Source organism: Hyperolius riggenbachi, chromosome 3 (genome assembly GCF_040937935.1).
Source record: "Hyperolius riggenbachi isolate aHypRig1 chromosome 3, aHypRig1.pri, whole genome shotgun sequence".
Taxonomy (NCBI): domain Eukaryota; kingdom Metazoa; phylum Chordata; class Amphibia; order Anura; family Hyperoliidae; genus Hyperolius; species Hyperolius riggenbachi.
This window is the reverse complement of record NC_090648.1, coordinates 125282754-125303314: the sequence shown is the minus strand read 5'-3', so window position 1 is coordinate 125303314 and position 20561 is coordinate 125282754. Positions and strand designations below refer to the sequence as shown.

The 20561-nt window shown below is 43.9% G+C and overlaps 1 protein-coding gene across 1 annotated transcript in view; it reads left to right on the top strand.

The window, feature by feature from the left end:
* LOC137562993 (metal transporter CNNM4-like) overlaps positions 1 to 20561 on the top strand; it is a 75331-nt gene that overhangs the window by 23363 nt on the left and 31407 nt on the right. Inside the window, exons 3-6 of the mRNA XM_068274886.1 lie at positions 3469 to 3612; positions 13079 to 13216; positions 13329 to 13498; positions 14577 to 14676. Coding sequence (XP_068130987.1) covers positions 3469 to 3612; positions 13079 to 13216; positions 13329 to 13498; positions 14577 to 14676 — 552 coding nt within the window. The remainder of the gene's footprint in view (positions 1 to 3468; positions 3613 to 13078; positions 13217 to 13328; positions 13499 to 14576; positions 14677 to 20561) is intronic.

Genomic DNA, 20561 nt, shown 5'->3' with positions numbered 1-20561 from the left:
TTTAGTGAGAAAAAAAAACAACTCCAAATCTACATGGCCCTGTGTGAAAAAGTGATTGCCCCCTTGTTAAAAAATAACTTAACTGTGGTCTATCACACTTGAGTTCAATTTCTGTAGTCACCCCCAGGCCTGGTTACTGCCACACCTGTTTCAATCAAGAAATCACTTAAATAGGAGCTATCTGACACAGAGAAGTAGACCAAAAGCACCTCAAAAGCTAGACATCGTGCCAAGATCCAAAAAAATTCAGGAACAAATGAGAACAAGTCATCAAGGAGGGACAAGTCATCTAGGAGGAGAGAAAGATGGGGGACAGATTTTCAGGGGTAGCCAGGAACTTTCTCAGCACCAAAGAGGAGGCTCAGCCAATATAAGTATACAAATTGTCCTTGACACTTGGAGTGAGGAAGATATTTGTGATCTCATCCAAAGTCTCCGCCCTACTACTTGAGACCTGGATCGTGGTCCAACTGGTTCCTTAATGCAGTGCTATGAGCTGATCAGACCAGCACTACACAAAATAACTTGGTTCTTCTTGCAAAGCAGGCTATACCCAGAGGCACTAAAGAAATAAATCATAAAAGCCCTCTTGAAGAAACTGTCACAGAACTGTGGCTAACTATTCCTGTCAAAAAATCCAAAAGGCAGTCGCCAACCAGCTAAAAGCCAGGCTTACAGTGGACATATTTGATAACTTTCTGTTAGGATTCAGGAAAAGGCACAGCACTGAAACGGCACTAGTCTAGGTACTAAATGATCTACTTACAGCAAAATACAAGGGTGAATGCTTAATTCGGATTCTTGACGTGTTTGCAGCTTTTCATACCGTTGATCATGGAATATTAATCCAACAATTAAAGGAATACTGCGGCCTAATTGATGCCGTGTTCAGTCCTTTGTGTCGGACATGACACAGCAAGTGTGCCTGGGCACCCACTATTCTAATCCAGTGCCACTTGGCTATGGAGTCCCACTGGGTTCTGTGCTATCACCATTACTCTTTGCAGTTTACATGCTCTCAGTGTGCAAAATAGTCCAGACCTATGGCCTAGGATACCATTGTTACACAGACGGCACACAACTGTATCTGTCCTTCAAGCCTTACACACGACCCATCAGCATCCATCAATACCTGTCTAGTGCAGTGATCTGCAAACTTGGCTCTCCAGCTGTTAAAGGGGCACTATGGTTAAATAACTGGTTATGTCATTTAATATAAAATATGTGCAAGTGTAGCAATGTTTAACACATATATTGTGGCAGAAAAAAAGTCTATTTTAATATTACATTACCCTTAGTTACAGATGAGTGGCGTCAGCAGAGGAAATTATCTGACGCCAAATCAGCACATACCATTGTGCAGTAGGAGGCAGCTTATCAGCTGTTTGAGCTGCTGTTTTAATCCCCCCTTTGATATTTCAAGAGAGGATTCCTCCAACTCCTATAACGGCTCACTCTCGCTCACTCGTGCAGTTTTATTACTCATCTCAGCCGCCGTACGTCTCAGGACTTTGACATACGGCTCTGATGAAAAAATGCTCCTGGCTGAGGCATCCCAGCTGGCTCAGGAACGGACACGTTGTCCGTTGCTGTGGAGACCAGCTCTCTGAGCTGTATCTGTGTCCTGCATTCTTTTCATCAGAGCCGTATGTCAAAGTCCTGAGACGTACGGCGGCTGAGATGAGTAATAAAACTGCATGAGTGAGCGAGTGAGCCGTTATAGGAGTTGGAGGAGTCCTCTCACAAAACATCAAAGGGGGGATTAAAACAGCAGCTCAAACAGCTGATAAGCTGCCTCCTACTGCACAATGGTATGTGCTGATTTGGCGTCAGATAATTTCCTCTGCTGACGCCACTCATCTGTAACTAAGGGTAATGTAATATTGAAATAGACTTTTTTTCTGCCACAATTTATGTGTTAAACATTGCTACACTTGCACATATTTTATATTAAATGACATTATAACCAGTTATTTAACCATAGTGCCCCTTTAAGGAACTACAAGTCCCACAATGCATTTGCCTTTGTGAATCATGACTGTGGCTGTCAGACTCCTGTAATGCATTGTGGGACTTGTAGTTCCTTAACAGCTTGAGAGCCAAGTTTGCAGATCACTGGTCTAGTGGAATTACAAAACTGGATGAACACCAGCTGGTTGAGGCTGAACTCTAACAAAACAGATGTTTGTTCTAGGCGATCCACATATGATGGAAAACCTCTCCCCACTTAAAACGAGCAATTGGGGAGAAGCCATGAAGTATAAAGACTGGGTATAACCCGGGGGTTATCCTGGGTAGAAAACTAATACTCAGACATATCCTCATTCTTCCATCTGAGAAATATAGCGTAAATTAAACCCCTAATCCCAGCTGAAGACCTACCTACTCTAGTTCATACAATTGTATCCTCAGACCTGGACTTACTGCAATGCCCTTTTCATAGGATCCCCAGAAAAAGTTCTGTGCCCCTTACAACTAGTACGGAATGCAGCAGCCAGACTCCAAGCCAATGCCAACCCCCTGCCCGCAGCTCACCCCAGTAGTGCAAACTCTTCACTGGTTGCCAGTAAAATGGAGAATTACGGTAATTTTAGGATCTGCCTGTTGACATTCAAGGAGCTAAACCACAATGGGACCCAGTGTTCTCCCCAGGCTCTTTTAGCTGGGTGCTCCACCCGCCTCATTTTGGTGAGCACCCGGCTGTCATTTGGCTCTCCTCCCCATCCTCCTCCTCCTGTGGTACAAGCAGAATTGCGCCAGCACTGCATTCCCCCCCCCCCCCGGGTACTTTTTTTCATGCCACCCGGGTGGAAAAAAACATTCTGGGGAGAACACTGGGTACCCAAATACATAGCGGATCTATTTGAACATATAGCCCCTCTACAGACCCTCCGCTCTGCAAATAACATTGTTTGGTTATTCCCAGGATCCTCTTAAAGGGACTCAGAGCTGAACTAAAGGAAACTATATACATACCTGGGGCTTCCTCCAGCCCCATGCACAGGGATCGCTCCCACACCGCCATCCTCCTCTGCTTGCATTTCCGATACCGGGTCCCTGCACTTTTGTCAGTTGGGGCCAGTCTACGCCGGAGAAGTGCGCTATTTGCGTCTCTCTCCAGCATACCTGGGCCCTGCCAGGTAAGTATAAAACATTTTTTAATTCAGCTCTGAGTCCCTTTAAACATTTGGTGCTCGGGCCTTTTCCCATGCAGCCCCTACTCTATGGAACTCACTTTCACAATCGGTGCAAGAGGCCCCATCTTTGGACAGCTTTAAGAAAAAGCTAAAAACTCTCTCTTCCTAAGCCTTTGAGGGCTATCTATAGGCTTGTTCCTGGGCCTTTTTTTTCATTAGTTTCTCTTTAAGCTATCCGTTTTTCTATCCATTTTTTATGGAATGTATTGGAGGATGTTAAAGCTAATATCTTTGCATCTTTTTATTCATCATATTTGTTTTGGTCTCCTAGGAAAGTCCCACCTGGCCATTGTACAGAAGGTGAACAGTGAAGGAGAGGGAGATCCATTCTACGAGGTGATGGGCCTGGTAACCCTTGAAGATGTCATTGAAGAAATTATCAAGTCTGAGATTCTGGATGAATCAGATCTTTACAGTATGTTCCTTGTTGATGCCAGTGCTGACACTGCTAATCTATAGATCTTCAGAGATATTAGATTTTACTCATGCAAAAGGCACTTTAGGTGTCAGTGGTTTTGGTTTTTCTGTTCATATAATCGAAAAACACGTGCTTTAATACCTAGGTATCTTGTCTCTAAAATGTTAGAGGCAGATTCATTGGATTGGCATTTCGAGTGGTCTTGAATGTGTATTGTTTGCAATGTACATTCAATTTAGAATAAAGTATTGCTACTTGGGGTGGATGGGGGCAAGAGCTTAAAGTTATCCGGCTTAGGCCTGAGACGCACTGCGAGCACTTTTCTGATTGTCTGAGCGTTTTTTTTGTTTTTTTTTAAATGCTCCCATTGACTTGCATTAAAATCATGATTTTTCCACGGTTTTAATGCAAGTCAAGGGGAGCGGTTTAGAAAAAAATAAAAATGCTCTGACAGCACTGTCAGGAAAGCGCTCTAATATGCACACCTAATACTGCAGAAGCAACCAATGGTCTCCTGCTGTTTGTCTCCATCTTCTCTCCCCCATATGACCTTGTCCACTTTGTGTATTGTAGCAGTTGGTAGGAAGGGCTCATCAGCCTGGAAATCTCAGCCTCCTCCCCCCATGTAAAGTGTATAGTGCTGTTGTTACTGGACAATATGTAACCATGACAAACTCCTTTCTGGGCCTTATAGGCAGAGGTGCACCAAGCATGTTAATGACAGGCAGATTCATCCTTGCTGCACAAAAGTTTTTTTGGGAAACTGGGCTTGATTCTACTTTTATAGGGCTTACTTTTAAAGGTTGCAATTTTAAGCCCTTTTCCCAACAGCTTGCCACTTAAAGGACATCTGAAGTGAGAGGGACATGGAGGCTGCCATATTTATTTCTTTTTAGGCAATACCAGTTGCTGGGCTATCCTGCTGCTCCTCTGCCTCTAATACTTTTAGCCATAGACCCTGAACAAGCATGCAGCAGATCAGGTGTTTCTGACATTGTCAGATCTGACAAGATTAGCTGCATGCTTCTTTCTGGTGTTATTTAGACACTGCATCCAAATAGATCAGCATGGTTGCCATGAAACTGGTATTGTTTAAAAGGAAATAAATATGGCAGCCTCCATTTCCCTCTCACTTCAGTTGTGCTTTAAACTTCTTCCCATGGTGTCTGTGAGTGAGGACCCGCCAAGGAGTGAGTCCATTCAGATTATGGCTAGTGTTGTGCTACACACCTGATATGGATGTTTGTTCTGGGTCAGACATTCAAAATGCAGAGAAGACTGAGGTTCAGCATGACCACTAGACAAGTAATGGCCGTGGCACCTGACACGTTTGTTCTGTGGAAAGAAAATGTTTCACTTACCTTTGGCTCCTACCAGCCCCCTGCAGCCGTCCTGTACCTGCGCCGGTCCTCAATCATCCTCCAGTTCCCTGCTATGGCTAAGTTTCATTTTCCCCCGACTGGATAATGGCCACTGCGCCTGTGTGACCCTGGCCACGCACGTCCTCTTTCTGCACAGTACTTGGAAATCTCGTACTGCGCTTGTGCAGGATGCTCCCGGCGATGGGAGCTTTACTGGGTAATGCCCAGTGGTGTTTATCCAGGGATTTTGTCTGATTGTCATCTGGAGTCTGGAAGGATTTTTTTCCCTTTTGGGGCTAATTGGACCATGCCTTGGAAGGGTTCCTCTGGATCAACAGGGATATGTGAGGGAGTAGGCTGATGTTGTACTTTGTTTATCTGGTTGAACTCTATGGACGTATGTCTTTTTTTCAACCCAAATAACTATGCAACTGAATGAGGATCTGCGGGCACAATGGCAATCAACTGGCTAGTCGGGTGAAAACAAAACTTGGAAGCAGCAGGGGACTGGAGGATTGTTGAGTGACGGCACAGGGTGACTGCAGGGGCCTAGTAGAAGCCCCATGTAAGTGAAACTCTTTTCTGTTCGGTTGAGATAACTTTAACCAAAAAAGGATTGCCTTAAAAATAATGCTGACTCCTTTTTTCAAAAAAAAAAAAAAAAAAGTTTTATTGTCCTTTTTGTTGTAAAACAGAACAGCACAAACGATACAAATAGTAACAGAATGAAACCGTTCCCCGCTGCATAGAGTCTCAAAGCCAGTATACAACAGAATTTAAACATTACAGTATCCCATCATCTCTGATCCTGGTGTGGATGTTCTCACCTCAGAAACCACCCATTATCAATTAACAGTAAACAAACAACCATGTGCTAGTCGCTTAGTTTTAGCTTACAGTACGAAATCCAGCGCCTCCATACCTTTTTTTTTTTTTGTTATGACATTTGTCTTTGTACACACTTGTGTTAATTGTGCAAGCTCTCTATGCACATAAGATACACAGTTCCTCTTTAATGGGGGCATGGTTTGATTCCATTTTGGAATGATTTGGCGGGCATATGTTGGAATTGACCTAAATGCCAACATTTTGTCGGAAGACAGTACCTCATCATTTAGGTAACAGAGTAAGAGGTGTCAGTGGTATACTGACATCAAAATTTTTTTGCATCTCAACGTGGACAAGAGTCAAGTATTGTTGCATCATATTGCAGTGCCAGACCACATGGGCAAAGTCTGCATTGGTTTGTGACAATCTGATGCATAAACCGGTGGCGCCAGTATGAATATTCTGAAGTCAGAGCGGTGTGATGTAACTCCTGTGCAAGAACTTCAGTGAGATCAACCCATCACAGGCTGTAACTGGTACTTTGTAGATGTATCCCAGAACTGTCAAATTTCTTCAGACAGGTTAGGGACATCCTCACGCCATCTCTGCAGCAATTGTATAGTGTTGTGTTCACCTCTGGGAGGAAATGCAGGGCTGTGGAGTTGGTACAAAATTCATCTGACTCCGACTCCTCAGTTTATGAAACCTCCAACTCAGACTCCAGGTACCCAAAATGGGTCAGACTCCTTGACTCTGTCTCCTTAGTCTAATGCTTACCAGGGCTGTAGTTTTGGTGCAAAAATCATCCCACTCTGACTTCTCAGGTTAGGAAACCATTGACTGACTCCAGGTACCCAAAAATGCTCAGACTCCAACTCCACAGCCCTGAGGAAATGTTTGGTAGAGTACAGAGATGACCTATTCCAGTTACTCTTTTGCAATATTTTCCCTCGGGGGCATGGGACTGCATAAGCAGAGAAACTGCCTTGAGACTTGAACTGTGCCATAAAAGCATGGCTCAGCTGCAGGTATCGCTGACTGTGACATTTACCAACTCTTTCTGGTCTCTTGTTTCAATTCTGATCACCTGGTCCTATTCTGTAGGGCAGGGGAGAGACTGGCCCTGCCACATGCATCCAGCAATCTGTATAGTACGTCTAACCTTTGACTGTTAGAGAAGCCTATAGTGTATGCTTTGTATTCTTGCAGACACATTTTTGTCAGAAGGTTTAAGTTCGTTTTAAAAGCACAGTTGGAGTATTGAGCAATTTTGTAGAAGATTTGGACTGGGCAAACGTGTGCAACACCCATTGTTATTGCTAAAATCAAAGGTCATTTTATCTGGCACGGGTTTAAAAAAACAGGGCAGTTTATTGCTTTGCATTTGTTGCGAAATGTTGAAGTAAGTAATTCTGAATGACTGGAAATCTGTGCAGAGTGAGATCTGTAAGCTACCATTGTTAAGCTCCTTTAAGTGCTAGTCACTGGGCTGTTCTGTTAATTCCAGTCTTTCAGCCTTGTGCCTGGGGCCTGGAATGGACAGGTAGATTGTTTTCTTTTCCAGATCTTACAGGTTGCATACTAGATCCAGCTTGTGTGTGTACCACCACCTCTCCTCTCCACAATATTGCCTCTGCACCTAATACGAGACATGCTAGTGCAAAGCCTCACCACATCCCGACTAAACTGTATCTCTCCTGTGTGGTCCACCCATGAACTACTTGGCACGGCTCCCGTTCATTCTTTGCTCAGGTGCTACATCAACCTCTCTTATTGATCTCCATTGTTTGCCCTCAATTAAAGGATACAGTTTAAGCTTCTAAAGCCTTGTATGCCAGCTACAGGGAACTATACTTTGCTAAAAAGCACACAGCACTGTCTTGTACAGCTTCTCACTCCCCTTTCCTCTTGTGTTATGGGTTATCCCCTTTGACGGCAAGCTTCTCTGGCAATAGTGTGCAGATGGTTTAGCCAGCTATACGCAGCCATTTTGTAGTCTAGCGGTTGATTTTTGCACATCTTCCTATGGAAGTGAGTGGTCCAGTATGGGCCCTTGTGCATGATTCTCAAAAAAACTGAGTTCACCTTAAAGAAAACCAGAGATGGAGGGAAAAAAAGTCATACATACATGGAGCTTCCTCCAGCACCCTTCAATCTGTTGGCTCTCTCACCACCTCGATCATCCTCTGGCCATACAGGCATAACGGTCAGTTTTCACGTACTGCATATGCGCTGCAGAGGAGCGCGATGGGGCGGTATGCACCGACTGACAGATTTATTGGGACAACAGCAGAGGACTTGAGGAGGCCCAGGACGGCGACAAAGCCAACAGCCTGAAGGGGGCTGGAAGGAGCCCCAGGTGTCACACGTCCCCCTAGTGGCCGGACCGCTCAATGCCTTCTAATCTATTTCAACACACAGACCATCCAACCTTGTGGATGCAATCTGTGCGCTGAAACCAGGCCTGTGTAGTCGGTCCAAAAATCATCCAACTCAGACTCTTCAGTTTATGAACCCCCTGATTCCAGGTACCCAAAATTGCTCCGACTTCTCAACTCCACAGCCCTGGCTGCTACCACTGGAATTGGGCAGCAGACCGACTAGAAGGGAGTGAGCGAGCTACACAGAAACACAAAACTACACACTATTTCAGACACAGGGCTGCCACCATCCCTTTTACCCAGGAAAACGGGAAACCCGCTCTGTGAAGGACAAAACGACCTACGCTGACTGATTCTAAACCTGTGAATAAAAATTGTTAAACACTGCTCTGGCTAAATGATACAATACATCAGGGTAGTGACATTTCAGGAAGGCTAGGATTCTTTCTGTATGGCTGAAAGCAGGGCAGCTGAGAAACTGGCCTGAAGCAGTTTATTGTAAATGCAATATAAATAATAAATACAACAAATAATTAAAGGTAACAATTCTAGAGACAATGCTAACCCAGATACAATAAAAAGGTAAAACAAAAGAAAATACTTAAAGTTGGAAGAAATACTGTATGTCCAGAGTAAAAGACAAAATGGCCACCGGCCTTGGTTCTCATGCTGGCTGCTTGCAATCCTAATGCTGGATACACACGGTGCGTTCCCGCACTCGATGCGCCGCTCGATTATTTAGGAGCATTTCCGAGCGCATTTCGATGATTGTTAGGTCGATTGTCATGTCAAGTATGCCAAATCGACCTAACGATCCATCGAAACGCGAATCGGACATGTCGGAAATAATCGAGCGGCTGCGAATCGACGGGAATCGGGCGGCGCATTGAGTGCGGGAACGCACCGTGTGTATCCAGCATTAGGATGGTAAGAAATGGAGAACTGTTATCAGGTTTCACCCTTTTGCGTATATAGGACTCAGCTCTGAAACAGTCACCCCTCCCCCATAGCAGACCCTGTGTATTGCACACAAATGATAAATTTACATTCCTCAAAAAAAAATTAATTGGTCTCATTGACACTAGACTAGTATTGCACGATACTCTGTTACTGGGAAGTTTAATACTCCGGTTGCTGGGTATGTCAGCTGCATACATTTAATATGAGAATACTCAGTGGATCCTGACCATCAAAATATGATTTTCATACCCATCATAAATATGGCATCTCTTAGAATGTTATGAAGTGCCGCCACCATGAGTTCAAAAGAGGAACTGCATGTCGACATACGTGCTTAATTTTTTCTGCTTGTTCCTGCGGGTCAAAAATAACTAACTCTGATCCAGGCCACTGAATATCTAACCTCGGGCCATGATTGGCCTGTGGGCCAGACTTTGCATATGCCTGCCTTAGAGGCTAAAAAGATGTGGTCAAATAGGATGTTTTGAGCCTTTTACAAGGAAGAGACTAATGTGGAGATGAACTGATTAACCAAAGCAGTTAATTTGGGTGCCCAGGTAATATGGGTGGTGCCTATGTTAGTGGCCGGGATTAGCTGCTATTACTGGTAATTTGATAGCGGGCGATGGGGCCACAGGCTATTCAAACTGTGGCTACAAATGGCAGACGCTTCTCCCACAATACAAAGTCACTGCTGGCTCTGCAGGTGTCCACACCTTCATGCCTTCTCAGAATATATATATATATATATATATATATATATATATATATATATATATATATATATATATATATATATATATATATATATATATATATATATATATATATATATATATATATATATATATATATATATATATATATATATACACATATATATACACACACAGTGTTCTCCCCAGAATTTTTTTCCAGCCGGGTGGCATGAAATAGTAGCCGGGTGGCATGACATAGTAGCCGGGTGGGTCGAGATTAAAATGCAGGGCAACTCTGCTTACAGCATAGGAGGTGAGCCGATGACAGCCGGGTGGTCACCAAATCTAGCTGGGTGGCGCACCCGGCTAAAAGAGCCTGGGGAGAACACTATATATATATATATATATATATATATATATATATATATATATATATATATATATATATATATTCTAAATACTAACTTTTGCATTGTTTTCTTGATCAGCTGTCTAATGTCTTAAGATGAAGATGCTATTTTTGCTGAACAAGATCCTAAAACAGATATTTTTGAAAAGTCTGGTATTATGCAATTTCATTACAAACTATGACCCCAGCATTGTGTGTCTCAGCAATAAGGCAATTTGTGGAGTGGTTGATGTTGTGCAATTTGTAGAGGGGGTTGTGTAGTTGATTGGTGAGTTTTTTTCAGCATCTCTGAGAAAAGGGAAGGGCCCTTTCACCAATATCTCTCCATCAACTAACTTCTGGAGACTGGCTTTTTGGGCATGGGATATGCCAGTTGAAATCTTGTCAGTATTCAACCAATTCTTCTCCTGCTGCTCCAACCAAACCCAGACCTGTTTACCTACTACAAGACTAACCTCATTCTCTCACACTCTGCTTAACACAATTCTTGGCCCTTTAATAACAAATACCCTTCCTCCGTTATCCCAAACCAACTCCTAAACCTTATCTTAACCTCTCACTGGTGCCTAACCTGCCTATAATTGAGCAAAAAACTGTCACAGGACCCTAAAAGGAACCTGCCCCTAACCCTTAACTATCTTGACCTTACTAACAACCAAACAAGGGTGTAATGTACTGTAAAGTTTTTTTAATTCCCCAGAAGTTATGGTATATTGTTAATATTTCGTCTCTGCCATAATTGGTCCCTAAGTGCTTGATGTTGAGAAAATCAGCTCTTTGTATCCTTTATTTCTTAGACATTAAATATGTGCAGTTCATGATTAATAATGTTCTACACAGTACCATAACTGAGGCCAGTTTCATTCATGATTATTTGGATGGTTGTTAGTCAGTCTGTCTTCCAGGATTAAACTCTTCACTTTCTTCACTGTGGTCGCATAGTCCATCAGTGATGGTCTTTCAGGTCTTTGCTTGCCTGTGAGGGACAGGTGATCACTTTTGGAAATTCCTTTTTTTTTCTTCACAATATTGCTATAAGGTGGGCTATCGTTTCCATAAACTGCCATCTCATCATAAATCTGCTGGACATTATTAAGGTGGCCATATATCTAGCTATTTGGCTGTATGATCGACCATGTGGTTCAATCACTTAATCGAATCGAGAGAATCGAGTGTATTCCAATATGCCCAATCGAGGAAAAGTGGCTATGTTGAATTGACCAGCTTAGTCAATCAAGCAGGAGGCAATATATTGGTCAATTGCACAGAAATCAGCCACTGTTTACATGTCATTTGATCGACTCTGAATCGATTTTTGAATTCAGAGCATGGAGACACAATACTGGTCAGATCGATTAGTGAAGGTGAATCGCATAGGATATGACTTGTGTGAGGGCCACTAGTTGATCGACTTTGGATCTTTGTCAGTTGCATCAGAATCGCTAGATGTATGGCAACCATAAGCCTTGAAACTCAGGAATGTTAGCGCACTGTGAGCCTAATGCTGGGCATAGATGGTTCGAGAATACGGCGGTATCGAGCCAGCGGCTTGATGCCGGCGCGTCACCGCTCGTCCGCGTGTGCGCGGATCGATTCCCGCTCGTCCCCGCGGGCATTCTTCATCAGCCGCTCGATTCCCCCCTATCGTCCGCCCGAGCGGGGAATCTATCCGGCGGGTCATCGGACCTGTCGGATATGATCAATCGAGCCATCAGCGGCTTGATTGATAGGGACACAAACTAACAGTCTATGCCCAGCATTAATCCTTCTCTCATTTCTGGCTATATCTGGAAAGAAAATGATGCAATGAGCAGATTTTCTCAACATCGTGCACTTTGGAGTTTTATGATGACACTAACAAAATTTCATCAATCCACTATAACTTCCGGGTGAAAGTTAAAAACTTTACAATAGCCCCCATACTAGTGATGCATATTGGGATAAAGAGACCCAGTATAAAGTCCCTGGTGTTCACACCCAGCTGTTATGGATGTTAAGTAGAACCATTTCATACCTTCACTTAAAATAAAATGCATGTATTGTGGTAGAAGATAGAATTGAGGCAAAGGGCACTGCAAATGCCATTGTCATTTATGATATTCTGGTATAAACTAAGGCTGTTGTCAAGTGCATTTAATGCAGTATTCTCCCCAGGCTCTTTTAGCTGCGTGCTCCACCCGGCTAATTTTGGGGAGCACCCGGCTGTCATCTGGGTCCTCATCCTCCTATGCTGTAAGCAGTGTTGCGCCGGTCCTGGATTTGCCTGGTCGCGCCCCACCCGGCTACTTTATCATGCCACCCGGCTGGAAAACAATTCTGGGGAGAACACTGTAGTGTGCAAACTGATTTCAGTCTTACCTGTGTATTTCATCACTGAGTTTCCAGGAAAATCTATTACTTTGCTCAAAGGCAATAGACTCACTTGATCAGATGTACTAAAGTATAATCCAATCAAGCTCCCCGTCTTCAATTCCAATATCCAGTTACATGCAGGAAATAAAAAAAAACATTACGCAGCGCTGGACAATAAATAGGGGTACATACATTGTAAACAAAGGGTGACTGAGAGGTAGCAAACAGTTATACAACATAACCCAAGGTTACACATACAAATGGTGTATAAAATGTGTTTTACAGAGACCCAAAAAATCAAGTCATAGTCCATGAGAAGGGTGTCATTGCTGGGGTAGCACGATTAAGGACAGAGTGGGGGGAGGAACGACCCTGCCAAAGGCTTACAATCTTAACAATATTGATGGGTTATTTGTTACCTTAGTAATTTGCTTTACTGTGATCAACTTTGACTTGCTGTCTCTTCCTTTGCAGCTGATAATCGCAGTAAAAAACGTGTTGGTCGCCGCCAGGATAAAAAGGATTTTTCAGTCTTTAAAGATCACGACAATGAACTGCGAGTCAAAATTTCTCCGCAACTGCTACTTGCTGCCCACCGCTTCTTATCCACAGGTGAAAATATACTTCACACATTGACTGTGTCTGTGTGTCTTCATGTGTGCTAGGCTTGCTCTTACTCCTGCGTTGGGATTTGTCTGACCCCAGTCCCCATCTGTTTTTGCAGAGGTAGCATTGTTTGCACCCAGTTTGGTCTCTGAGAAGACACTTTTACGTCTCCTCAAATATCCAGATGTGGTGCAGGAGCTTCATTTTAATGAGGATGATAAGAAGGCAACAGAACATTATCTGTACCAGCGCAACAGGATGGCCGACTACTTCATTCTGGTATTGCAGGTATGTCTGTGCTCTGATCCTGAGCTTATACGGAACATAGTAGATTTTTGCATTTGGATTGAAATACTGGGCTGGTGTGCTGAATTTAACATTTTAGAACAGAGGTGTCGAACTCAATCACATAAAGGGCCCAAATCCAAAACCTAGTTGAAGTCGTGGGTCACACTGAGATAATAAATATTAAGTCTTAACAGTGGCATAACTACAGCACCCGGGGGGGGCATTAATCTCCCTTCTGCAGAGTAGTGCTGTGGAGCAGTTTTACTATTTGCCTGCTCTAGTGCTACTGAGGTATTGAAGTACAGACCGTGCAGCTACTGGGAAGAACAGAAGAAACCGACGCATTGCTGGAGCAGGTAACTATTACATTGCTCTGCTGCATTACTCTGCAATGTGGGGAAGGGTGTTTGGGTATGTGTTTTTCCAGCCACACAAGGGGGTTTGGATCCCAGAAGGGGGGGGGGGGGCATGTGAATATCCCTGATAAGTCCTGTGGATTATTGCTGCACCCTGGCTTAAACTGACAATGGCCTCAATTCACTAAGCTTAACTCCTGTCTTTAATAACTCTTTTGAGCTGTTTTACAGTTCTCACCATGGTGATATAATTGTGATAACTGTAAAACATTGAGCTGTTTTACAGTTCTCACCATGGTGATATAATTGTGATAACTGTAAAACAGCTCAGAAGAGTTATTAAAGACAGGAGTTAAGCTTAGTGAATTGAGGCCAATGTTTCAACCAGAAATACTGTCACCAGTGTGCTTCTCTGGATGGGAAGGCAGTGTACTGTCATCCAGGACTGTGGAGTTGAGGGGTCGGAGTAGTTTTGGGGTACCTGGAGTTGGTGGTTTCATAAACTAAGGAGTCTGACTTGGATGATTTTTGTTCTGACTCCACAGCCCTGCTGTTATCCTTTTAACTTCCTAGAATGATGCACATTTGAAGCTTTCAAGAGCCACATAAAATGGCAAGGAGGGCTGCGTTCGGCCCATGGGCCTTGAGTTTGACACCTGTGTTTTAGAAGGAAATATGATACAGTAACATTCCGGTAATTAGTGTTGTATTTTTCTACACAGGGAAAAGTTGAAGTAGAGGCTGGGAAGGAGAATATGAAATTTGAGTCTGGGGCCTTTTCCTATTACGGTGTGATGGCACTGAGTACACCTTCAACTAGTGGTGAGCATTTCATCGTCTTTGTAATTTGTGCTCCATGATTTGTGCAGAGTATAGATACAATCACATTTTTTGACTCTTGACTTCTCTATACCCTTATCATACAGTGTTTAAATCAAGGGCATCGTTATTAAACCATATCATAAATACATGTATTAGGATACTGCAGTGACTGGCTTCTTCTGACAGTATAGACTAGCTGGTAACTCCTTGCTCTGATTGAAAGAATGGCTGTCTAGGCAACACACCTATTGGTCCTTGTAGAAGGGGGGCGCAAGTAGCTGTATGGCCTTACATCCTTTCTGTAGGGCTTGGTAGAGGAATGAGTGTCAGCCCCGGCCGCACCTTGAGTACCAGAAATGCTTTTGAGGCTAAGATACGCAATGATAATTACTTGACTAAAGGCTATGAGCCTCATACAAATGGCAAAAATGTACCTCAAGTTAAATCTTTGTTTATATTTGGGATACATGTTTATGATGGTGTCCCCCTTCACCTATCCTGCTGCCTTTGGCGGTTTTGTTTGCAACACTACAGAATCTCTGAAGAACCTTTTTGCCTCATCCTCCTACTTGCCAGTCCTCCAATGGTCCACTTGCCCAATGCAGCGTAATATGCAAGGAAGGATGCGGGGGTGGGTTTGCTGGAGCTATCCTTCCTTTGTCTCCTGCATGCTCTTGTATTCATAGAGACTGCCACTTTCCACTACACAACTACAACCCCTCTGGGTCCAACTCTTCACTGTTATGAAGATGTCGGCAGTGAAAACTAGGACTCGGGTAAAGGGGACATCAGGTGGTCAGGACATGGGGAATTTGGGAGAGGCTACTTCCAGCATGCTGCTACATATTACTCTGCATTAGGTGAAGGGATTACTGGTGACTTGTTAGGACTGATGGGCAATTAAGAGAAGGGAGTGAAGCACTCCACTGTGCACTCTGGTATGGTGTTTTGGGGGAAACCACCACACTGGTTGCAGAAACAAATTAAATATTTCGTAATTGAATTAACAATTTTTACCCATTCTGTCAGCTATGAAGGGATGGGCCAGGGTGCGCTTGATATCTATCTATGGTTTTGTCTTAGTAATGGGAACCCTGGTGGTAAGAGGTCTTCTTTGGGGGGGGGAGGTACTGTTTCTAATCAAGAATGAAAACTTTACTTCCATGATAACAGACAGTTCCCTGCTGACTGTTACATTTATGAACAAACAAAAGAGAACGTAAGGCACTGTATACTGCAGGAAATGGTACCTTTAATCAACTGTGCACAGACATCGGGTATGCAGTGGGGGTGACGAAAGCCTTCATCACCCCCACTGCATACCCGATGTCTGTGCACCGTTGATCAAAGGTACCCTTTTCTTCAGTATACAGTGCCTTATGTTCTCTTGTTTGTTCATGCAAGATGTTTAATATGAAGTGCACGTAACTGCTGGGTCTGAATCTGGTGCAGGGCCAGTCCACCTCCTACTCAGATCTAGTGCCAGCTACTCTCTTCCATTTTTTGTGACTGTTACATTCATTCATAAATTCTGGCACAAAGGAATGGTTACTAGGAAGCAGGCTTAGACTTGGCATTTGCTTAGTGGACGCAGACTACTGTATATGGTACAAAGACGGACAGTGTAGGAGTTAAAATAATGGAATAGAAGGATGAGAAGCATTCATTTGTAAGTTTACAGCTCTGCTTTAATGCTTTCAAGTCCTAACCATTTCAGAACTGCTGGATTAGCGTAGTTCTGCAGTAAACAGGGCTACCGCCAGGGGACAGGCATTGCAGCCAGGGAATCAGGCATTTTTATAAGGTCAGGGTGACAGCTGCTATGTACTGAAAGGTGTGCTTCAGGCAGGGAACACACTTGACTGTTTTCGTACGCGTTTTCTGCACAGAAAAACTGAGAACTCATGTTAATCAATGGGCTAGTACACACTTAATATTTTGTTCGCGCAGAAAAAAAACTGACATTCTGCATCATGACTCTGCACATTTTGTCATTTTTTTGTATCAATTACATCAGCTGCTATGAAAAAACGCGCGCGTTTTCCTGCTCAGAGACACACTTGGTGTGCAGAAAAAGTATGCAGGAAAACGCGCGCAGAAAACTGAAAGACAAGTGTGTTCCCTGCCTCAAGCTGCTCTGCTTATAGTAACATTTTCGCAGCACATCTATAAACCTTTCATGACAAAAGTGCTAATAAAGTGAGTATACTAAAATTGCTGCATAGTATTAAGGAAATTTCCCGAAGGTCCCAGACTTAATGTATATTGCAGGTACTTGTAGTAAAACAAACTGTAACATTTATATAATGTGTGTGTGTATCTACAGTATATTGTGTAGTGATGATAGTAAAGTTAAATAATAGTAAATCTTTACTTTTTATAAGCCTAGCATTAGACACATCTGTTACAATTTTGACCCTTTTGCTTTCATAGTAGTGTGTAATCTCACTTGGGCAGCTCTAAAGCCCCATCTACACCATGGGACATTGCAGCGATCCGGCGGCTCGATTAGCCGCCGGATCGCCTCTTCCGCGTGCCGGCCGCGTCCCCGCTTGCGCCGCATTCGATTCCCCGCCGGCGCCGCTTATCTCCCGCACGATCCCTGCCATTGTCCCCTCGCGGGGATCGAGCAGGGAATCGGCGGTGCGGAGATCCGTCCTGTCGGATCTTATCAATCGAGCCGCATCAGCGGCTCGATTGATAAGGAGCATCGTGGCCGCATCTACTCGTGTAGATGTGGCTTAAAGGTGGCCACACACCATACAATAAAATGATCCCATTTTACTGCAATTCGATAAATATGATCGGATCTCCTGAAAAATGTGAGCTTTTTTTTATTTATTTTTTTCCTCTTTTGACTGAAAAATCTGATCGGATAACCCTGTATTAACCTGCAGGCTGTCGGTCTATCAGAGCTCCCCCACCTCTGTCCCCGCTGCACAGCAGACCCCGGGGGGAGTAGAGGCGGCCATAGCGAGACCCAGAGGCATGTCATTATGTGCAGGACATGCCTCTGTGGTTTCTGAAGATTTAAAATGCCCACCTCGGGTTCTCTTTTTAAGGGAGGCACTAAGGAAACTACCGGAAATCTATAGCAGTTATCCTGAGCAACCAATGGGGTTTTTAGCTTTTTGTAGCAGTTATCCTGAGCAACCAATGGGGTTTTTAGCTTTTAATGAAACAAGGATTAGTTGTCCCGGACTCTAGTTTTTTGTGCATGTAATCAGCGCCAGTAAGTTTGCATGCATCAACTGTACAGCTCAAGTAAAGACGGATTCTGACAGCACTGAACTGGTCTTGTGAATTGCACCAAGGAGTCGTGAACTTAGACACTTACCCTTCAGGTTTTACCTGAACATTATTGAAAACTACTCCATACCAAAGCTTGGTTGTATCTATTGTTGTGCACCACATTGCTATGTTCCTTTTCTTTTTCTTTGCATCTGTATTATATCTAAAGAAAAGCGCTTGGTGATGTCCATTTCACTAATTTATTTCTAAATATCAGACAAATCCTGGGGTGTAGTAATTGCTTTTTTTTCCTGCTTAATTTTATCAAATGGATAACAGATGCAGGCAGTCTGGCACTTGTGACCCTCCGATTAATTGCAATTTCAAAAAGGCATATTAGGCCCAGTGCACACCGAGCGGTTTTTGTAGCGATCCGCCGGCCGCATCCGCCTCTAAAAACGCTTGTCTAATGTATTGCAATTGGATGGTGCACACCGGCGGTTTGCGTTTTTTGCCAAGCCGCAAACGCGCCCCCTGCTGCGCGTTTGCGGTTTTTGGAAGCGTTTCGTCCTCAATGTAAAGTATAGGAAAACCGCAAACCGCTCTGAAAAACGCTACTTCAGAGCGGTTTGCCAGGCATTTTTGTTACAGTAGCTGTTCTTTAACAGCTTTTACTGTAACAATATGTGTAATCTGCTACACAAAAACGCACGCAAAACCGCTAGGTATGTTTAGAAAACCTCTCTAAACATACCTAGAATCGCTCTGAAATCGGCTCCCAAAACCGCTAGCGTATTGCGGATCTGCTAGCGGTTTTGGTGTGCACTGGGCCTTAGTTAGGTTAGGTCAGTGATCTGTAAACTTGGCTCTCCAGTTGTTCAGAAACTACAAGTCCCACAATGCATTTGCCTTTATGAATCATGACTTCGGCTGTCAGACTCCTACAATGCATTGTGGGACTTAACAGCTGGAGAGCCAAGCTTGCAGATCACTGGGTTAGGTAATATTGCAGCATACTTGCAGCGAGCTGTGGGTGATTATAACAAGTAGATAATAGAAAGTAAGAGAAGTTATCCCAGCATTGCTGTTAAAATGTCAGCTTTATAGTATCCAGCTCTTCATACAGCACACATGGCACATATGGTCACGCCCAGCATGAAAGCATACCCGTCACCAGAATGAGGCTGTGGGCAGTGTGGGACCATGACAACCCGCCTGACAATTATTTCACAGCCTGCACATCTTTTAAAGGGGAACTGAAGAGAGAGGTTTATGGAGGCTGCCATGTTTATTTCCTTTTAAGCAATACCAGTTGCCTGGCAGCCCCGCTGATCCTCTGCCTCTAATACTATTAGCCATAGTCCCTGAACAAGCATGCAGCAGATCGGGTGTTTCTGACATTGTCAGATCTGATAAGATTAGCTGCATGCTTGTTTCTGGTGTTGTTCAGTTACTACTGCAGAGAAATGGACCAGCAGGGCTGCCAGGCAACTGGTATTGATTAAAACGAAATAAATATGGCAGCCTCTGTATACCTCTTTCTTCAGTTCCCCTTTAAAGAGACACTGAAGCGAAAAAATGTTTGATATTATGATTTGTATGTGTAGCACAGCTAAGAAATAAAACATTAAGATCAGATACATCAGTGTAATTGTTTCCAGTACAGGAAGAGTTAAGAAACTCCAGTTGTTATCTCTATGCAAAAAAGCCATTAACCACTTGATGACCCACCCTTTACCCCCCCTTAAGGACCAGCGCTGGTTTGATTGATCTGTGCTGGGTGGGCTCTGCAGCCCCCAGCACAGATCAGGGTGCAGGCAGGGAGATCAGGTGGCCCCCCTTTTTTCCCCCCTATGGGGATGATGTGCTGGGGGGGTCTGATCTCTCCTGCCTGCTGTGGGTGGCGGGGGGGGCACCTCAAAGCCCCCCTCCGCGGCGAAATTCCCCCTCCCTCTCCTACCTGCTGCCTCCCCCTGGTGTTCCGGGCTGCACAGGACGCTATCCGTCCTGTGCAGCCAGTGACAGGATGTGGTCTGTCACATGGCGGCGATCCCCGGCCGCTGATTGGCCGGGGATCGCCGATCTGCCTTACGGCGCTGCTGCCGTACAAATGTAAACAAAGCGGATTATTTCCGCTTGTGTTTACATCTAGCCTGCGAGCCGCCATCGGCGGCCCGCAGGCTATTCACGGAGCCCCCCGCCGTGATTTGACAGGAAGCAGCTGCTCGTACGAGCGGCTGCTTCCTGATTAATTAGGCTGCAGCTGGCGACGCAGTACTGCGTCGCTGGTCCTGCAGCTGCCACTTTGCCGACGCACGTTATGAGTGTGCGGTCGGCAAGTGGTTAATCTCTACGACTTTCAAAGTCGTGGAGAGGGCTGTCTTCTGACTTTTATTATCTCAACTGTAAGTGAACAGTTTTCTTTTTATCTGCCAGAGGAGAGGTCATTAGTTCAGACTGCTCTGAAAGAATAATTTTGAATGCAGAGTGTAATCTGCACATATTAGAGAATGATGCAATGTTAGAAAACACACTATATACCTGAAAATAAAAATATGAGAATATTTTCTTTGCTGCTAATCTTCTAGTAATTATTCATAGTACACAACCAATTCATTATATCATATTTTTTTTTTTCGCTTCAGTGTCTCTTT